The sequence below is a fragment of the Micromys minutus genome (genome assembly GCF_963924665.1).
Source record: "Micromys minutus genome assembly, chromosome: 1".
Lineage (NCBI taxonomy): Eukaryota > Metazoa > Chordata > Mammalia > Rodentia > Muridae > Micromys > Micromys minutus.
Genome location: NC_137969.1, coordinates 97,931,579 through 97,951,821, shown reverse-complemented (window position 1 = coordinate 97,951,821; position 20,243 = coordinate 97,931,579). Strand labels below are relative to the sequence as shown.

Sequence of the window (20,243 nt, the reverse complement as noted above, 5' to 3'; positions counted from 1 at the left end):
TGAGTTGCTGTATGGTTGTCATGGTAATGGCCCATTTATTGGCCCATTTGGTCAAGGAAGTCCTGTGTTTCTTGTCTTTCCTCTAGAACTCCTCAGAGGTCCTGCTCTATGCAAGAATACTGAGGCCACAGGAGCAAGGGAAACTGGGCGGGGAATTCAGTTCTGGGTCATCCTCTGGGTACTTTCTGCAAAAAGGTATTTATCTCTACACGCTCTAGGACAGTGGTTCTCAACCTGTGTCAAGCCACACTCTCACAGGGGTGTGAGACCCTAAGAGCATCTGCAGCTCAGATATTTGCATCACAATTCATAACAGTAACAGAACTGCAGTTATGAAGTAGCAGTGGAAATAATGTTATGGTTGGGGTTCACCACAGCCTGAGGAACTGTGTTGAGGGTTGCAGCATTAGGAAGGTTGAGAGCCATTGCATTAGGGAGTACCCCTCTGCTCGGGTCACATCTTTCTAGGTAGCAGGCAGTTTGCTGAACTCAAAGCATCTAAGAGATTTGGGGACATTCTGCTGGGTGGTGCTTTGCTGAGGTGCTGGTAGATTCTGCAAGGCAATGGCCCCTCACAGCTTCTGGCATCCTTGGTTTGAAGGAAGGAGTCAAACACAGATTCCCTCCCACCCCCTCCCTTCCCTCCTCCTCTCCCTTCCTCCCCTCCTCCTCTCCCTCCCTTCCTTCCCCCTCTCCCTTTCCCCTTCCTCCCTCCCTCCCTTTCTCTCTTCCCTCCCTCTTCCCCAGACCTCCCCTCCCTCTACCTCCAGACCTCCCCCTCCCTGCCTTTTCTCACCACCACAGAGTGGATGCTACCTACCCTGAATTTGGAGTTCAGCATGCCCATTTCCAGGTCATTTTCACAGCGCTTGGCCTTAGATTTGCAGAGCTTGATGAGGCACATCTTGATTCTCATTATGAGATAATAAAAGGATTTAGGGCTCGGCACCAGGTTAAAGGGAGCGGGGAGAGTCCTTCCTTCATCAAAGTAAGAAAGCCAGAGCTTCGCTCGAGCAAATTTCCACTCCACGTCCGCGTCTTCCTGCGAAACAAGGGAAAGGCCACACGTGTCAGAGGCCACAATGACGTCGAGGGCAGCAGGAGCTGGGCCGACTGACCGAGTCTACCACAGTAGAACGGATCGCTGGGCAGGATTGTCAGGCTGCACAGGGTTACCCCATCTGCGATGGCAGAGGGCAGGGGTGTGCTCTAAGGCCATATGCATGCACTTCCTGGAGGAAAAGACTGGCCAGTGCTGCACCCCGCCGCCCATGCACTCCACTGGTGCCTTTGCCAGTGGTTCCCACTTGCAGCTCCATCAGAACCAACCGTCCTCACTGAGGCTCCATCCTTCTGCTCCCTGCTTTACCGTTCTGGCTACCACAGCTTGTCCAGTGGGTGTTCCTGCAGTTCTGAACAGCACTCTGTCTGACCCTCTCAGTCTTAAAACATTCAAACCTATGGTCTAGAATAATCTTTCTGGGAGAATGTATTCTGGGCTGAATGACCTTAGAAACCGTCTGCTGTAGCCCTAACTCGACTGCTCTGGGATGGGAATGGATTTGCAGACAGAACCCTTTTAAAAGGTGCTTGACATTAGATGAGGTTACATGGGCAGATTGATCAAGCAGATTGGCAGAAAGGCCATGGAAGGACACAGCTGGGAGGCCGCACTCTGCGTGCCCAGGAGGACAGCCTCACGGGGAACCATCTGCCTGGACATCTTGCTCTCCTAACCCCTACCACTATAAGAAAATAAATGCCCGATGTTTAAGCCACACAGTCTGATTTTACCCTTTAAAAAAATCCATATTAAATTAAATTTTTTATTTTCCTATATGAAAAAATGGATGGAATAGTTTATTATTAAAGCATAGGGTTTGCCAGCAAGTGCAACAGGCCCTGACTGAGCCTGCTGTCTGCTTCCAGCTCCCTGCCCCACAGGGGGACTGCTGCCTTGCCCTTGGCATACTTTCCTCTCCATTTTTCCTGTGTGTGTGTGTGTGTGTGTGTGTGTGTGTGTGTGTGTGTGTCTGGGGTTCGGGAAGGTATGTGCACATGTGAGTGCAGGTACTAATGGCATATGGTACAGCAGGAAGATGCTATAAGGTCCCCTGGGTGCTAGGAACTGAACTCTGATCCTCCGCAGGAGTGGTGCACTCCTAACACTGAGCCATCTTCTCAGCCCCAGTCACACCTTTCCTATTGGCTCCTTGAGAAGGTTTTTCTTTTCCAAACACACGTACAATCACAATGTGTATCCCCCCTGTCCTCTCTTCCACAGGGGAGGTTACTTTTCTCATAAGGCTTGGAGGTCTCCACTGTCATCTTTAGGAAAAATCTTCATCTATTCTGTTCGATTGCCTGTTGTTGAGACATGGTCTTGCTAGGTGTGTTGGGATTCTAGGTATGTGCACTGACCTTTTCAGAAATGTACTACATTTATTTATTATTGTGTGTGCATACACGTTTGGATGTGTACAATGCCATGGTGCATATGTGGAAATCAGAGACTAACTCTCTGAAGTCAGTTGTCTTTACCATGTGGGTGCTGGGATTAAACCCAGGTCACCAGGCTTGGCAACAAGCTTATTTTCCCATCATGCTACCCACCCCCACGATGGCTTCCTTTTCTTCTTAAGTTGTACAATATCGACTTGTTCAGGGTCATCATAGGCAATTTAACTTGATGACCTTACCTGGCTTTTTGACACTAAAACTTATTACTGTATGTGTGTGTGTGACATGGGAATTCGTGTGCTATGGCACACGTGTGGAGGTCAAGGGACAACTTTATGTGGTTGTTTTTTGATTTCTTCTTTTATATGGGTTCTGGGGACTGAACCCTGGTGGTCAGGACCTACACAGCAATACCTTTACCGGATAAACCACCTCACCAGCCCTTACCTGGTTTTGTTTGTTTGTTTTTGCATATGCGTATGTGTGTGTAGGGGGGATGTGCATGCACGAATCTATACGACTGTGAGTGCCTATGTGTGTGCATATAGAGGCCATAATTTGATGTTGAGGATCGTCCTTCTTTCCACCGTATTTGAGGGGATAGGCTCTCTCACTGACTCTGAAGCTCACTGATTAAGCTAGGCTGATGGGCCTGAGGGCTCCCAAGATCCTGCTGGTTTTGCTTCCCAGAGCTGGGACTGCAGGCATATGACGCCATGCCTAGCTTTTTATATAGGTTCTGGGGAGCCAGATTCAGGTCCCCCATGCTTGCTAAGCATGTACTTAATCGACTGAGCCATCTCCCCACTCCCATTCTCTGCTCTTTTCTAATTGGTCGATGAGCCCCTTGGGTGCAGGGACTTGTCTGCATCATCACTGTAGTACCGGCTAGGCACAAGACGGACAGAAGGGAATGGGCACGTAGCCATTGTGATGTGCCGTGGGCTGCCGTCACCTGTTCGAATGATGCACCGTCCTGGTTCCTTCTGCTCTCACTATGCTTTCCCTTGGGGTGGTGGCAGCAAGACCATGTGGCTGACTGACAGAAAATGTGGTCCTGGAAGAAGGTCTGTTAAGGTCTCGGCGTCCCACGTGAGGGCGCACTCCGGTCTGATGCCTCACCACCGCCCTCTTTGCTGCAGTGGGCGGGACAGCCCTGAGCTGGCTTACCTCGATTTCCTGATAGGAGTTGTTGATCATGGCTATGAGCATGTTGAGCAGCACGACCACCATGGTGACGTTGTAGACCCCGTACAGCACATAGCCGATGTTCTCGATGAACTTGTGGTCATATTTCAGCACCACCGAGATGACCTCAGACAAGCCAAATATGGACCAAAACAGGGTTTTAAAGCTCTCTTCAACTCTACAAGGAAGCAGACGGGCCTTTCAAGCACCTTGAACTAGTTCACACGTTTAGAACAAAAGCCACCCTTTAATAACCAGGCTTTAATGGTTTCCCTCCCACCCCCACCCCAGAATGGGGCCGGGATGGGCTGCTGACGCCTGCACTCTGAAATACTGAGATACTCAGATTTCTAAGAAGACTCGGAAAGACGCTCACACGGCGATTTCTTCCGTTTCCAATTCAGTTTTGCTAGGACTCCTGGCTGGGATATTGTTTTTCATCCCGCTGTCATTAATCAGACATCTAAAATTAAACACGGGGCAAATGTTTGCTTTTGAGCCCCGGGAGAGCTCATTGCTCCTTCAGTGGACTCTCAAACAGCTTCTCATAGGCTACACAGCCCGACCATGACCTGTGTCCAACGGACGGAGCTGGCGTTGCTACCTGGCACTTGTGAGCTTCTGACACCTAGTAGCAGGCTCATGTTTTTCCTTAGTGCCTGAGAGCAATCACTTAAACAAAGACCTCTCAGCCAGCGGGACTGGTCAGAAAAGAAGGCTGAGGAAAATGTACCCATGTTCTAATTCCGTGGGTGCTGCACATGTGTGGCGGATGGTCCTGGGGAGGCCAGGCCGTTACCAGATTGCTCTTTTGACACTTTGAAGTTACTGAATACAGTGGTTTCCCTCCCTAAGCACATTTCATGGTCCTAACCTTCTGGCTATGAATTTGTATGAGGCTTATTGCATAATATCCAATCAGAAAGCTGGACTGTGTTTGGATGGCTTAGAATATGCCTGTGTATGTATTAGGGATGTTAAGTTCAACTTTCTAATCTGCATTTAAATTTTCAGTGCCATTATAAGACAGGACTCCCCCCGCCCCCCGCCCCCGCCCCTTAACATTTCAGATTTTTAACACTCCCCCACAAATGGCCAGGATTAACTAGAGCTCGCCCCACCCTATCAGTGTTTCTCAAGCACTGAGGTTTATTCGAGAAAATGTATAAAAATGCTAGTTTTCAAACTTGGGCTAAAAATCCACTCTTGACTTGCATGAATTTACAGTTCTCCTGCATGTGAGAATATGGGGGTGTCTATGTGTGGGGGTGGTGGCTAATGTGTGCAGCAGCTGTGTAGCTCATTCCCTGTGCATCTCAAGAGTCTGAGAAGCTGCCATCCGGAGTAAGTTTACGATGGGACTGCTTGCCTTTTATTTCCTTTGGAGATGTGAGTTTGTAACGTTGAATCAGGAATTCACCAGCAGGGTTTCATTTGTTTGTTTGTTTGCTTGCTTATTTTTGAGACGGGGTCTCACTATGTAGCTTTGGCTGGCCTGGAGGTCACTATGTAGATTGGGTTGGCTTTGAACCCAAACAGATCTATCTGCCTGTGCCTCTGCCTTCAGAGGGCTGGGATTTAAAGGCATGCATCACTTTTTGACGTGAAAACTGGGTACGAGCCATTACTGTAGAGTTCAGGCTCCTGCTGCTGTTCTAGAAAGAGAAAATAGTTTCCTCATAGAAGATGTGAATCCATTTTATGTGTAAACATGGCATTGACTGTGTGTAAGATTTACGGAGGTACCATCTCCCATCACAAAGGAATTATTCTGTTATCTCTTTGTGGATAGCATAGAGAGTCCCAAGCCACAGGATGATGAGTTCCAGATCCTAAACTCATAGGAGCTGGCTCTCCATCTCTGGCATAGCTGTTCTCCTCTCCACAGGATCCAGCAAAAAGTGGCAAGCAGTTGTCCTGAACAACAGAAAGAGGATAATAAAACCCGTGACAGCGAGATGTTTCACCCAAATTCACCTTCTGTTCCTTACTCTAGATCACCCCACAGGTTCCTGACTGATGCCAGTGAGGTCACAGACAACACAGGCGGGGCCATCCCTCTCCATTGGTTTCAGTTGGGGAAGCTGGGCTCAGGTCCGGAACGTATTGTTTCTCACTATGACGTCTGCCTCTGAGCCCTCATCTATTTCCAGTTCCTTCTTAGGCATTCTGTGTTTGTAATCAGAAGGGGGCAGGGCAGGCCTGTTAAGCAGATCACGTTTTGGTAAAACTGTGTTTGCTTTGGGGTCTCTAACGTGCCACGAACCCAGTCCAGACAGCTAGCGGTGCACGCTCATTTGATATCCCCTCTCTAGTGCAAGGATTAGTCTCTTAACTTAGCCTTATTTCTAGAAGTATAATTATAAGAGGCCCAGATTCGAGATTGCTAGAGGGATAAACACTCATCCCTGATTGGCTGCAGTGACCTCTTCTAGGCTCTTGAGGTCTGTGGCTTTCTCCTCTTTGTAGGAGGCAGGAGGAGCTGAAGCAACAGACCCTCTTTTGGAGAAAAGGTGGGCTGACTGACCAAGTCAGGGCAGTGAGAGTCTTAGCCGGCCTCTGAGCTTTGTATCTGGAGCTAGCCCACTCTGGAGGAGTGATCAGTGTACTAACTACGAACAGACTAGTGTTTGCTATTGGCAGAGGAGACCTTATTGGCTGACATCTGACATGCAAGATTCTCTAGGCTAAGCTGCGAGTGATACCCTATTTTGTCTAGACCGACATAATATGAATAGATAATCTCTGAATGGAACTGAAGAGTTAAAAATTAGAAAAAAATACTTATAACAAAAACTATCGTACACCATTGCCAAGAGTTTACAAGATGATCTTGGCTTGGGGAAAGTTTCAGAAACTATTAATACAGATACCAAGAGATCCGACCACACAGAAATTAGCTCCTGAGTGTCAAAAGCACAGTGAGTCACAGACTGGTGGGAAAAGGACCTGGATCTGCAAACATTAGTGGATGTACTAGGACCTTTCCCATCAACTTGATCAGATTCCCCAAAAGAAACAGCTTAAGGTAGGAAGGCTGTATCTTGGCTCATGATGTAAGAGGATATCTGATGGGGGCATCACAGTGGCAGGAGAGTGAGGCTGCTCGCTCAAGCCTCAGTGGTCAGGAGATCCATAGGGGCTCAGATGAAGCCCCGGCCAGACTAAAGACAGAGTCTTTCTTCAGTAACACACTTCCTCAAACTAGGTGCGATTTCCTAAAGTTCCCATAACCCACCTACACAGACACATGAGACTGTGGGTGGCAAGTATTTAAATTCAAGCCACACAGACAACACATGAATGGCTGGCTTTTAACTCAGTTTGTAGCCAAAGCTGCTGACCTTGAACCTGATCCTCCTGCCTCCATTCTCCCAGCACTGACCGGGACCACGGGCTTATGACAACACACTTGGCTTCATAAACACTTCTATGAATCAGCATGCAAACAGCAGACATTGTAAGGAAGAAGAGGTGTGTGTGTCGAGGAAACATCATGAACAATGAATGAGTGCTTTTGAAGTACAAGAGCTTTGTAGTCAAGATGCCTGGCTAATATTTTTTAGTCTAGGGTGTAGCAAAAATAAAATAATTAAAGAAACTCAGTCTCTCTGCCCTCACTGGGAGAAGATTTGTGTTACCTACATTGTGGAAACCTACATAATATACCTTTAGAAAGGAATCTGGGCTTAGAATCAAGTCAGCAGATCATCACTGATGCCAAGGGCTCAGGTCTGGAGCTAACCCCAGTGTCCTGTGAAGTGTACCATGGTCTGCAATGGTGTCTTTATCACCATCCACTGCCTAGCCTGACTTTGAACTCATGGCCATCCTTCTGCCTCAGCCTCCTAAACACTGGCTTTATAGGTACGAACCCTTGAACTCAATCATTGCCTAGAACTTGCAGAAGCCACAAGACCCAGGACAGGAGGTGTGTGTGTGTGTGTGTGTGTGTGTGTGCGCACACACACACACACACACACACACACACACACATGCAAAAGGTCTACCCTTCTCATTGTCTGAAGCTGCCCTTTAGAAAGGAAGATTTTGGACTAATTTAACTATCACAAAACTAATCACAAAGACCCCCCCCCCCACTGGCAGCTGGCTGCTGTAGGGCCAAGTCTAAGGTTCCTCCTCATCAAAGGCTGCATCTACTGGCTCTCCATCCTCCTCTCAGCCCATTAGCTGTACAGTCTGCCAGGCCCTCAGCTATGCCACTCCCAGAGACAGGTGGGGCAAGCAGAAGTGCATGCTGGGGTCCAAATCTCCTGAGCACACATACTGGATATGTCTGTGTTTAAACACCTTACATGCTTGTTAGGGTCTCGGTTTGTTCCACTGTGAAGTGGGCACAAGGGTGATTTACTGCTCTGTTTCTGGGAGGATTAATGAGCAACTCATGCAACATATCCATTAAGAGGAGCATCCCAAATGGCTGCTATCCTTTTGATGTGTCTGCTGGTTTGTAGAACTCTGAAAGAAATCTGGTAGGTGCTAGTGGAGAATGCTGGGAAAGCCAGCTGCTGCTGGATGCTCTGTGCACAGCCCCAAGAGATCCAAAGGTCTCCGCCCATTGAATGAAGAGTAATCAGTTAGGTATTTATCGATTTCCCTCCTTATCTGACAGATTACCACACGTGCTTGCTTTCATGCAAATTATCCTCTGGTTCCTCCAGCCTGCGCTCCCGTGCTCCCTTTTTTCTTTGTCTCCCTTTTGGGCTCTTGGCTTGCAGGGGAAGGGACTGAAGTTAGTCAATAGGCCACCCTGGCATGAAGTCCTCTTAGCAGCCAGAGCCTGTGAGTGATCCTGAATAGACATGATTCACCCTTGTCTCCCTGGGCGGGGGTGTGTGTGCATGGGAAGGTTGGGGCTGATCTGTCATGCAGAAAGCTGGGACAAGGTAATCAGTTCTCTCCCAGGTCTGTCTCGCCTGGATAATGAGACTTTAATAACAGGCTTCCTGAAGAGGCAGCATGCACGCGCCTCAGAGAACAAACTGATCAACAAGGCGACAGTTTAGGCCGATTGTTTTGAAAATTGCAGCTTCTTCAGAACGACAGGAACCCTCCCCACAAGCCTTCGGTTCAGTTTGGTTACCTAGCCAATGTGCAGCTAGCAAGCTAAAATTAAGCAGGAGGATCAGAGCTCAGAGGGTTGCTCTGAGGGCTCAGAAGACAATAGCTGTGCCCTGCTAGAGTTCTGCCAAAGGACAGCAACGCCCGCTTGCTATGCACCCAAGCAGGGTGCTGGAGGAAGGTGCTTGGGAGTGGAGAAAGAACTGTAGGCAGGATGTCTCTCTGATACTCAGATCCCAGGGACCCAGACCAAACACCATGCCTGAGAAGGGTGAGGGGAGATAGTCAGACATCTAAGGGAGTCTACGTTCCTGCCAAGTTCCTGACCCAGAGTTCCCGCCTCTGCCTCTGAATCATCTCGTGGTTCTATCTTGGGCCTCAGATGAGGAGCTGGGATTAGAGACTCCAGACAAGAGAGGGGTCTGGCTTGAGATGAGTGAACCTACACAGTCTAGCGGATAGAAGGATCTCAGCAAACTTGGTGTGTAGTTACGAGTAAATGGATGAATCTGTGCTAGATGTTTCCCTTCCTTCGCTGGCCTTGAAGCTAGACTTGCTGTTGACAGCTGTCATGAGTGCTGAGCAAGGCAAGCTTGGGTTTGGCTGTTAAGTTTTTGGCCAAATTATAGGCTCCCTAGATCTTGTGTTTCCCCTTAGGCACAAGATGGGAAAACAACAGTCTCTGTTGTGTAAGGCTGTTGTGACGGGCAAGTGAATTCTCAGGATGCAGGTGAGGTGCACAAGACAGTTGGCTTTGTAATACTCACTGATAAGCACTACTTGATAAGTATTGATATGTTTTGATAAGCCATACTCATGTTAGGAATGGCATTTTCCTTTCATTGTTCCCTTAATCGCAATAAGCTGTGGCATCTGGGGGAAGTCTCTGGAACCTTACAAGACATTGGAAATAAAAACGGATTCAGCCCCCCCCCCCCCCTTCAGTGGCTTGATGGCAGTCAAAGCCCATCAGTCGGCCAAGGTCTTCAAGATACTGGGCATTTTAGCTCCTCCCACTTGGAAAGATGGCCTGCTATTGTCCGGCTTCTTCTTACTCCGTCTCTTTGAGAATGAGAGTTTCAATTCAGCTTCCACAGGTAGAATGACATTTTGGTGACTAAAAGGGTTAACATGTCCTCTCTAGCAGAGCCTCCACTCCAGTGAGGACCTGAGGTAGTGTTTGAGATACCATGTCACAAAGACAGTCACCAAGGGCCTGTGGCCAAAATGCCCGGAAATCTAACCTTGGAAGCCAAGCAGCGTAGGGCCTGGTTAGTACTTGGATGGTAAGATGTCCACCAATGGAGCATATTTTCTGTGCGTGGGTCTCTTGTCTTACACTAAGGATACGGCTAAGTGGCAGGGTGCTTGCCTGGAGTCTCCAGTGAGGCAAAACAACAACAATAACGAATCCCCCAAACCCTTGTCACCTTTTAGTCTGCTGAAGAGGCTTTAACATTTCATGTCACAAATTAACCCGAGAGGAGCAGCGAGGAGCATTCCAAACAACTCCACAGAGCAACAGAATACTTGTTCTAAAAAGCGTTGTTAGCTTTTAAAAATAGCTCAGGTAAAAGACTATCTCTTACATATTAATGAACCATGCATGCAAAGATAAGGCTTTTTGTTTGTTTGTTTTTTACAGGTTAGTGTTAAGTGTAAGTTGCCCAGACTCTCTGAGTCTGAGTGGGGGCTCCATGGGTCTGACTGTGTGACACCCTGTCAGGTCTCAGAACTTATCTGATGAACTCTCTTATGTATCCAAGCACCTTGTATCTGTTGTATTGTTAAGGGTGAGGCTGATGGCCTTGGGGATATAATGAAACATGGTCTTAAACTCAGCCCAAGTAGCCGCTAGATCAGATGCTACATGTTCCCTCACTGGCCAGGATCCTGGCAAACACCTCACACTGAGGCCAGGCAGGTTGCTTCTCTCCCTTGTGGCTCACCATGCACTGCATGCACTGCACAGATAAAATGGCTGGAGCCAAGTAGGACCTATATGCCCCACCTATATTTCCCTGGCTTCTTGTAACAAGCCACTGGTTGGCATAATCCAGCCTTGGCTGCCTCACAGGACCCACCCATGGCTAGATCCTTGCATCCCCCCTCCATCCCCACCATTGCTACTGTAGCCTCTGCCTCCCCTCTCAGCCCCCAGCACAGCTAGTTCACTTCCCTCTGGAGTGGTTTTAGTTGTAGACCTTTCTAGAAGAATGCTTCTACATTCCTGTCTTATTCAGTCTCCAGACTTCAGCAGCAGGTCCAGACCAAGTCCAAGTCTCCAAGCCCACCTCTCCACCCTCCTCAGGATTTCCATAGCATCCTTTCTGAAGTGTCTCTGAGCTCATCTTTATCTAAGAGAGTCCTCAGCAGAGATTCTTGCCCTCTATCAGGACTTAGAAGACTCTTCATGACGTAGTTCCTTCCAGAGTCCCTTGTGTAATCTTTTCCCAACTCCCACAGGCTCTTGGCTACTTGAAGTTCTTTGAAGATGTCGTGTGGGAGCTGGGTGCCCTTCTAGCTTTCCCCTAAGAACCCTCCACTGGGCCAACCCTTCTAGGAAGCGTTCCCTGACCCTGCCAAGCAGCCAACACTTCCAGCTGCTGCCCAAATACCATTTGCAATAGTTACACAGTTCAAAGCTGCTGCCCATCAACTTCTGCCAGTCCCATTTGTTCAAGAGTTCCCAGGCAGCAGTAAAGGGTATCTCTTATTAAGGCAGGGCCGCAGGACCAGAATAGAACTTGACAGTCATTGGTCGTCCCATAACTATTATAACAGATATCTGTTAGATAGGAGAGAGCCATGGGCTGTACGCTGAGAGCCATTGGATTTTCACTAACAAGTCTTGTAGAGTATATCAGCCTTAAGAATTAGCACCTCAGGGCTGGAGAGATGGCCCAGTGGTTAAGAGCACTGACTGCTCTTCCAGAGGACCCGAGTTCAAATCTCAGCTACCACATGGTGGCTCACAACCACCTGTAATAGGATCAGATGCCCTCTTCTGGTGTGTCTGAAGACAGCTACCCTGTACTTATGCGTATTAAATTAATTAAAGAATTAGCACCGCAGGAGACCAAAAAGACAACCTCCCATGCAAAGCACACAGGTGTAGAGTTCTACTTGATGGAGGAATGACATCGTAGAGGGCGGGGTTCATGTCCTTTTACTGGCTCTGTGATCTTGGGCAAGTCCAGTGCTTTCTTCTCTTTAGAGGTGTCTGTGTCTCCATGGTGTGAGTTAAATGAAAAGACCAAGGAGCTGCTTAAGGCATGGGATTTCTTACTTTCCCTGTCTCTTATTGTCTTCAAAAGGATGGTGTGGAGCCAGAGTGCAGGAGGCTCTGGCTTAGGCACTGTAGCATAGCAGTATAAGTATACGTGGCAGTCTGCAGGGTCCCCTCCCTCTGCCCCCGAGCCCCTCAGGATTGCAGGATGGACCCACGGGGAGGCAGTGTGTCAGTACCTCCTGCTCATGGGTGAGGTGGGACGTAATGAATCTTCCCAGGGCGGAGTGAGGAAATTTCCCATCGTTATCGTGGAAAGCAAGAGCTTCTAATTTAGCCCAGCACTTCTCAAGTTCCTTCCATTAAAAGTCATTCCCGGGGAGCTAGACTTTAAAACAAAGGCACTGCTTTTGATTAGACGGGTATCGCCAGCACTCCTTCCACAGCTGCCAGTAGGAAAGGTCGGCTGGGGTCATTTTTAGTTTATCTTTATGAGGACAGAGCCCCACCTTTAATCTTCAATCAGGGTTAAGTGGAGAGAGCCAAACTGATCTCCTGGGGAGACAGTGGCCCTTTAATGTGTTCCATGAGAGAGCCGGCTGCTTCTGTTCTCTACCACTTGTGGCTCCAACCCCACCTATCTGTGCATTTGTCTGGTCATATGCTGCTTAATGGTGAGTCTATTGGTGGTGACGTACAGCCTGGGCAGGTAGGAGGCGATGCTATCTGTCTGTGTTAGTACATCCTGCGACGTTCCTACAGCGACTCAATAGCCCAGCGCTCAGGATGTCTTCGTTAATCCATGTGTCGTCATATAAGGAGGGCCTGTATCTTCTCTGCAGTCTCTCCCAGGAGGATGTCATGTGTGGGCCAAACCTTTTCTCTCTGTTTTTTTTCTTCCATAACCAAAGTGCTAGGCTGCCAGCATTTTCATATAATATCGACGTGGAATGACTTTGCTTTATGGGATATGTGAATCTTAGCGAAGCTGACTGTAAGACAAATTTCCAAACAGCAAGCCTAACTTCGTTGACTTCCAGTATGTGATAAAAATAGACATCGCTGGTGAGAGCCCATTCTCCCATTCTTAAAGGAGGCGTGTCCTCGGGCTGTCTCCTCCCTCCTTCCTCATCCATGGCTTGGATACTTGGAGACTGATCTAAAAGTCCCCTCTCCTCCTTTTTGGCCATTTCTGGTCTTTAACAGGTGGTTTGGAGGGAACCAGCTGCTGGCAGGTGTGTTGTCTGTCATGTGTAATGGGTCCCGGCTGTGCATGTACACACACAGCCTTGCTCTTCCCTCTTTGGAAGCCGCTGACACAGAAGTGCTTTTGTAAAACACCCAGACCTTCGAGAGAACCCTTGGGTGTGGAGACGAAGGTTAAGATACCAGAAGCCTTCGCAGGATCTAACTCAGGTCTCAGTCCAACTGGATCCGAATTTATCTGACGGCCTGTGCTGTGAAAAACCTGCCCCCGTGGTGTGAAATGCTAACAATGCCACCAAAGAGTCACTGTGCCAGGCTCCTTGCTCTGAAAGTGCATCTGTGTGCTGATAATGTTGGATGTGATCCACACTGAGGTCATGCATGCATGTGTGTGTGTGTGTGTGTGTGTGTGTGTGTGTGTGTGTATGCACGAGTCCATGTGTGTGCATGAACACAGGTGTGGAGGCCAGGGGATAACCTTGGGTGTTCTCAGGAGTTGTTGACCTTGGTTTTGGAAGCAGGTTCCCTCACCGACCTGGGCTCATGGATTGGTCTAGGATAGCTGTCAGGGGGCCCCAGGGAGCCTGCGCCTCTCCAGCTCTGGGATGGTAGCTCATCACCTCACTCAGCTCTTTTGTATATTCTGGGATTTGAACAGAGGTCTCCACAAGCCATGCCCCAGCCCCAAACCAAACCGAACACCTATAGCTTAATCCTGTATCAAAATCCTAGTGGCTTAAAAAACAAATGTATCCTTGGATACTTCATACCCCTGTTTGACACATTGAGATCTCATTCCCACAAATGTTCCCTTATGTCTCCAGGTTAACTCCGGTTCCTCCTGCAGAGAGACTCTCCCACATCTTTTCATCTGTTTTGTAAACTGGGACCACCCAGATAAGCATGGATATAGAGTAGTCCACAGAGTACGAGAGTCGGGCCCCCTTCCCTGCGTCTCTCAACAGCCTATTCTCCAGGGAGGGGCAGGCGTTGTCCACACCGTGCTCCGGATCCTGCTCTATAACCCCTGTCATTAGAGGCTTAGAGGTGGGGTCTAGGAAACCTTAGATTTAGCCACTGCCCCTGTGTGAGCCTGGTGTTTTGAGGACCACTGATCTTGGGGTCTTCATTCACACCTGGAGATGGACTCATTTAACCCTCCCACAGTCTTCTCCCCTCCCTGAGGGCCGCTGGATGGAGGAAATGGGAAGGGAGGAGGGACGAGAGGTCCCCGATTAGGTACTAGAGTACCCTGGGAATCTAAACTGAGGGCTGGGGGCTGCAGTCCACACCTTCTCTGCTCAGTTGTCTCAGAATTTATGTCACACCCCTCCCATAGTACAGAACTGAGCTTGGTCAGATTCAGTTAGTGCTGGAGTCTGTGACCTGCCCGGGGACCTCTCCCTAGGATGGGCAGGACTCCATGAAGAGGCTCCCTGTAGGAGCTGCTGTTGGGAGACCAGCTTTCCCTGAACATGGAAGGTACTGAGGATCAGGTTTAAAACTGAGGGTGAGATGATTCTTGCAGTGTGCTTGAACCCGGACACCCTTCCTTATGGCTGTAGCTTTTTAAGACTGTGAAAGCAGAGGAGAGGAATCCTCTCTTAGCCTGCAACTTCAGGATCTACAGAGAGACAGTTTCTGTGTGTGTGTGTCACTGTGAGTGTGACTGTGGTAGTGTCTGTGTGTATGAGTGAGTATGATGTGTATGTGTTTGTGGTGTGTGTGAGCATATGTGTGAGTGTATGTATGTATGCATGTGTGACTGTATGAGTGTATGTGTGTGTGAGTGTGTGTGTATGTGTGTTTAGTGTCTGTGTATGAATGTGTGTGGTGGGAGAGTGTATGTGTATGTATGTGTAGTATATGTCTGTATACATATGTGTGGTATATGTAGTATGTGTGAGGGTATTTGTGAGTGAATGTGTGAGTATGTGAGTGTGTGTGTGTGTGTGTATGTATAAGTGTATGTGCATGCATACCTGTATGTTTAGGCAGGTGGCCTGGTGCCTGCTTTGGGGCAGAATGCACTTCAGTAGGGTTTTCTAACTTCATCACCAGCATGGTGACACTCCATGTCCCCAAATACAAGTGACTCCTTTATTCTCTCAGGGCATTTTCAATGCCCTGGCTGATCTCTTGGGGGTGACATGCCTCAGTGTACAGTCAAAAGGGAAGGGGTGACATTTACATTCTCTCTTCTTTCTGTTCGCTCTCCTCCATTGACTTTCCCTCCAGTCAACCCCTGCTCACAGTTCAGGACCTGCCAAGGAGGGAGCAGGTCCCTTCTTCTTTGTGCTTGCTGTGCCCGGGGCTCCTTGTCCCCACACTAGGAAGCCCTGGGGTAGTTTGGTGTCTGACATCTCTGGTGCCTGAGACACATGAGCCTTCCCTTCTTCCCCACATCTGTTGACAATGTGGCTCCTGCTGACTGGATGCCTTTAGGTCCTGTCATCCCCACGTCCTGCCAACCGTCTACATACACACCCCAGGACCTTCAGAGCAAACCTGCTTTTGGGTGATTCTGGTTTATCCATTTCTTCAACAGGCTTTAGAGAAACAAAAAGGAGTGTGAGAGACCACATGATGTACTGTAGCCAGTCTGAAAGCCAGGCCACTGCCCAGGGAGGGTCCTACAGTGCCAGCTCGGTCGCCACGCCCATCGCTGGCACTGCCAATAAGGGAGGCTTCTGAACTGCACGGCCCCTGCTTCTGTGTGAAGCCTGCAGCTCTCAGGCTTCCGTTGTTCCTCAGCACTGGGCCTAGCACCTGCATTCCGCAGACACTTCTTGCAACACATGGGGCTGCTCACTGAGCAGGGGGCACCACCACAGCCTTGAGGTAAGTGGAGCGGAGGTCAAACCACTTTGTTCTTAGATACACTATCCCCCCTCCAGGAGTGATTTCCCTAGAAGAAGAGCCAGCCAAGGCCTCGTTGCAGCAGGATCACACAGGGGACCAGTCACTTGAAGTGGCTGGAAAACTCAGGTGCCACCTGTGGACATGGGTCAGAAGGTTCTTAGCCCTCCTGGTCCCAGCTGATGCCCTGCGTGGATGAACACTCGTCTCCCAAGATTCTGGCCAAAGCTTAATGAAGAGAAGTTCTCGGACCTATGGGTCTGGAGGATGTCTGAGACCGGAGACACTGTACCAGGACACTCTGCATGAAGTACTCGGCTGTGGAGGAGGTTGAGGGCACTTGAGAATAAGATGGGTTGTCCCTTTTCCTCTTTACAGATGCGAATGAGAAGTCCTGGACAGAAGCTTTGTCAGCAGAGGCCAATGGACACTTAGCATTTCACTTGTGTGGAAAGACTGGGATGCTGCGGGTCCAAAGGCTGGCTACTTTATCTCGGACTAGTTCTAGCCCCACAGAGCAGCCATTCTTTGCCCATCTTTTCATCAGGACTAACATTTTATGGCAATAGAAAAAAAACCTTTTAATATCTATTAACTTACCCCACTAACCATTGCCTATCCAGAGGCTTAGGAAGCATCCTAGCCCATAGATAAGTTTCCCCCACCTCACTGGTCCTGCCTCTCTAATGTACCCACACCAATAGATCTTAAACTTGTTCTGATCATTCTGCAAAACCATACAACGTCATGAAACTGCTTCCATGTTGGAACATGGAATTTGGGGTAACCTAAATCTGTTCTGGGCCACGGTCACTGAAAATGGCTCCGGAAACTCTTTTATTCCCTTTAAGATGAGAGCTGTGTTTTTTGGGTTGACCCTGAGGTAGACACTTGGGCTCAGATACATCCAATGATGTAGCTAAGGGCCATCAGCCATTAATGCCTGCAGGGTGGGAATTTGGCTTCGCTATATCTGTTTACTAGATTTAGCTCAGTACTCCTGGTGGCCTCTTGGAGACCCTGCTATTCCTCAGAGACCGGAAAGTTGGAGAGGCCCATGAAGCTGCAGAACTTGCTTTGTGCACAGCCAGGTGGGGAGAGCACTCAGCCCCAGGGCTTCCCTGCACTACGGGAGAGTCAGTGACTGACTCAGGAGAGACAGCAGATGGGAGAGAGATCTGACTGATCAATTCTCTTTGTCTTTCCAATAGGCTATTCGGAGATGGGATGTTTTCTTCTTGTCTCCTTGGAGAGGTCTGCTGTGAGCAGGGTACACAGTCAGATAGCAGCCTCTGTTAACCTTCCCTGCCCCTTGTTTTTCTCTCAGCCTGCTTACTCCCTTCCCCTCCAACCTCACTCCCACCTCCTTGGATTATAGCTCTCTGGACCTAATAGCATAGATTTGTCAGGTTCTGTTTCTAAGTAATATAAGTAAATGTAAAAATCATTTTATTGTGTACTTTCTGGGACACCCCATCCTGCTGAATCCTCACACTATTGTCATGGGGCAGACATTGTTATTACCCCTTATGGTGGTTTGAGTGGGAATTGTCCCTCAGAGGTTCAACTGGCCTCTGTTGGTGGCATTGTGTGAGGTGGTGGTGTAGCCTTGCTGAAAGCAGTATTTCATTGGGGGTGTGGGCTTTGAGAGTCCACAGTCCTACCCTACCTTTGGTTTTTCTTTCTCCACTTCTTGTTTGTGGCTGAAGATTCGATCTCTTCATTTACAGATCCATCTGCCTGTGACCGTGTTTCTCCTGCCATTATGAGTGGCCCTCCAACTTGAAACTGTAAACCCAAATAAACTTATTGTTTCTGCCTTAATTTGCTCTTGGTCACAGTATTTTATCACAGTAACAAAAAAAAAAAAAAAAAAAAAAAAAAAGCAACTAATCCATCCTCATTTTAAAACTGAAGAAATGGCTACGTATGGTGGCATTTGTTTTGAATGTCAGTACTCAGGAGCAGAGGCAGGTAGATCTCTGTGAGTTCAAGGCTAACCTCGGCTACATCATCAATTGCAGACCAGCCTGAGCTACGCAGTGGCTGGGTGAAGATTTAAGTCCTTTTGTTCTTCTAATATCAGAAACCAAGCCTTAAAACACTGAGAGCAAAACTCACACCAACCTCACAGAAACCCGAGTTCTGCAAGGAACAGCCTACAAGAGGTTCCCAAGGGTTCTGGGGGATGCCCAGAGATGGCCTCGGGGAGGGAACACACTGCGATACTCACGTTGTAAACGCTGGGTTGTACTTTGCACCTCGGTAGTAGGAGTACAGGTTGAACATTCCGATCATGAAGGCCACAAATACCATGATAAAAATGACCATGAACTTGAAGATATCTTTCACAGTTCTCCCCAGGGAGATCTGCAAGGGTCCGAAGCTCTCATTGGCTGGCAGGATATAGGCGATCCGGGAGAAGCTGAGCACAACAGCAATGGCATACAGCCCTTCCGAGATGATCTGTGGGTCCGAAGGCCACCACTTGTCCCTGGCTGAAAGGAAAGGATCTGTGTTACTTGCTGGGGGATGAGGTCTGCTCTGGAAGAGCCCCCGGTTAGGCATCTCCAAAAGACATGTTCTTATTATTTTCTGTCTGCATGTGTGCGGGGACCCAAGAAGGGTGGAAAGGCTTCAGACCCATTCAAGCTGGAGGTTGTGAGATATCTGAAGAGGTGTTATACCTTGGTCCTCCTGCAGAGCAGCAAGTACTTTGCGCTGCTAAGCTATCTCTCCACTCATTAGGAACCGGAAGCATGCTCCGTTGCCATCTCTACCCTTAGGTAATCTCAGTGAGCAAGATACCATGCTGTTGGAATGAGATGTCTCACCTGCCCGGAACTTTACTTCAGACCTGACTCATTTCCAATCATCCGTTAGGATTCAGTTTAGGAATGATCTTTTTCCAGAAGTTGCCTGGAACTCCAGCAGGTTAGGTGTCTGTTCTCCTGTGAGCTCCCTGTGGTGTCCCACGCATATTTATTATGACAAATGCTGCAGAGTTAGCCATTACGTTCCCATCCTCCACACACAGGAGCCGGGCCCCTCACTGGGAAAGCATGAGGAGGCAGTGGAGACCAGCATGGGCTGAAATCAGTCCACTGGCTTTCCTGAGCCACACTGTATGATCATGGCAGACAATCACGTCAGCCTTAAGGGACTTTGACCTTTAAGCCACACATACATAGAGCTCTGGGCAGAGTTTGTACAGAACAGGCACTAGTAAATGCCTGTGAAGTGTGTTGGGATTCTGTAAACCCCACCCCACGGTTGCCTGGCAACAGACAGGTATGCTCCACCCCCATTACCTGACACTATAAAAGGGTGCTGCTTGCCCACCCTTCTCTCTCTTGTCCTCTTGTCTTCTTGCTCTCCTGCTTTCTCGGTCTCTCGCCCTTGCTCTCCCTTCTTTGCCCCTCCCTCCTCTTCCCATTCCCCTCCCCCCTCTCTCTCCACGTGCTCATGGCCGGCCTCTATTTCTCTACTACTTTCCTGTCTTCTCTCTCAGCCTCTATCACCCTCTTAACTCCCCTCCTCATGCCCTAAATAAACTCTACTCTGTACCATACTGTCATGTGGCTGGTCCCTTAGGAGGAAGGGATTCCCAACATGGGACCCCAGAGGCAACCCCCTTACCCCCATGCCTGACCACACCTCCATGGAGCATACCCCCTCCCACACGCTCTTCATCTTTTTCCTAACTTTGGTGCTGAAACCTGGGACATTTCTTTTCTTTCACAGGTCCTGGGTCACTCTCTTCTTTTTCCTAACAAAGTGACTAAACAACCTCTAACCACATGTTCAGATAGCCACAAGCCAGAACAAATCAGCTTCTGGGGACCAGGAATCTGAAGGGTTTGCCTGTGAACATAATCTTGCTCTCTGCCCCTCTGCTCACCCCAAAAGTATTTGCTGGCAGCCTTTCTCACAGACTGACTAGGGTCTCAAAGGGGATGACCAGTCACACGGACTTGCTACAACACTATTGGAGGAACAGTGTTGGTGTTGACCGGTGAGTCCTAGGGCCTGAGGTCCCTTACAAGCATCGCTGTATCTGAGTAAGCCTCCACTGGGCCCTAACGCAGGCCTAAGTCTCAGGCAAGGGTAGTACCTCCCTCCTGGGACAGTGACCAGTGCCTGCTTCGAACAGTGCCTAGGTAGGAGTACTCCTCAGATGCGGACCATCCTAGATGGCCCCAGACTGCACCGAGTGGTA

General features: G+C 48.8%; 1 protein-coding gene across 1 annotated transcript in view; it reads right to left on the bottom strand.

Moving 5' to 3' along the window:
• The window catches only part of TRPC7 (transient receptor potential cation channel subfamily C member 7), a gene marked incomplete at both ends in the record, with an annotated part of 110,571 nt that overhangs the window by 8,505 nt on the left and 81,823 nt on the right, over window positions 1–20,243 (bottom strand). The window contains 3 exons of the mRNA XM_080914411.1: window positions 821–1,042; window positions 3,631–3,826; window positions 18,258–18,522. Of these exons, the coding sequence (XP_080770537.1) occupies window positions 821–1,042; window positions 3,631–3,826; window positions 18,258–18,522 (683 nt within the window). The remainder of the gene's footprint in view (window positions 1–820; window positions 1,043–3,630; window positions 3,827–18,257; window positions 18,523–20,243) is intronic.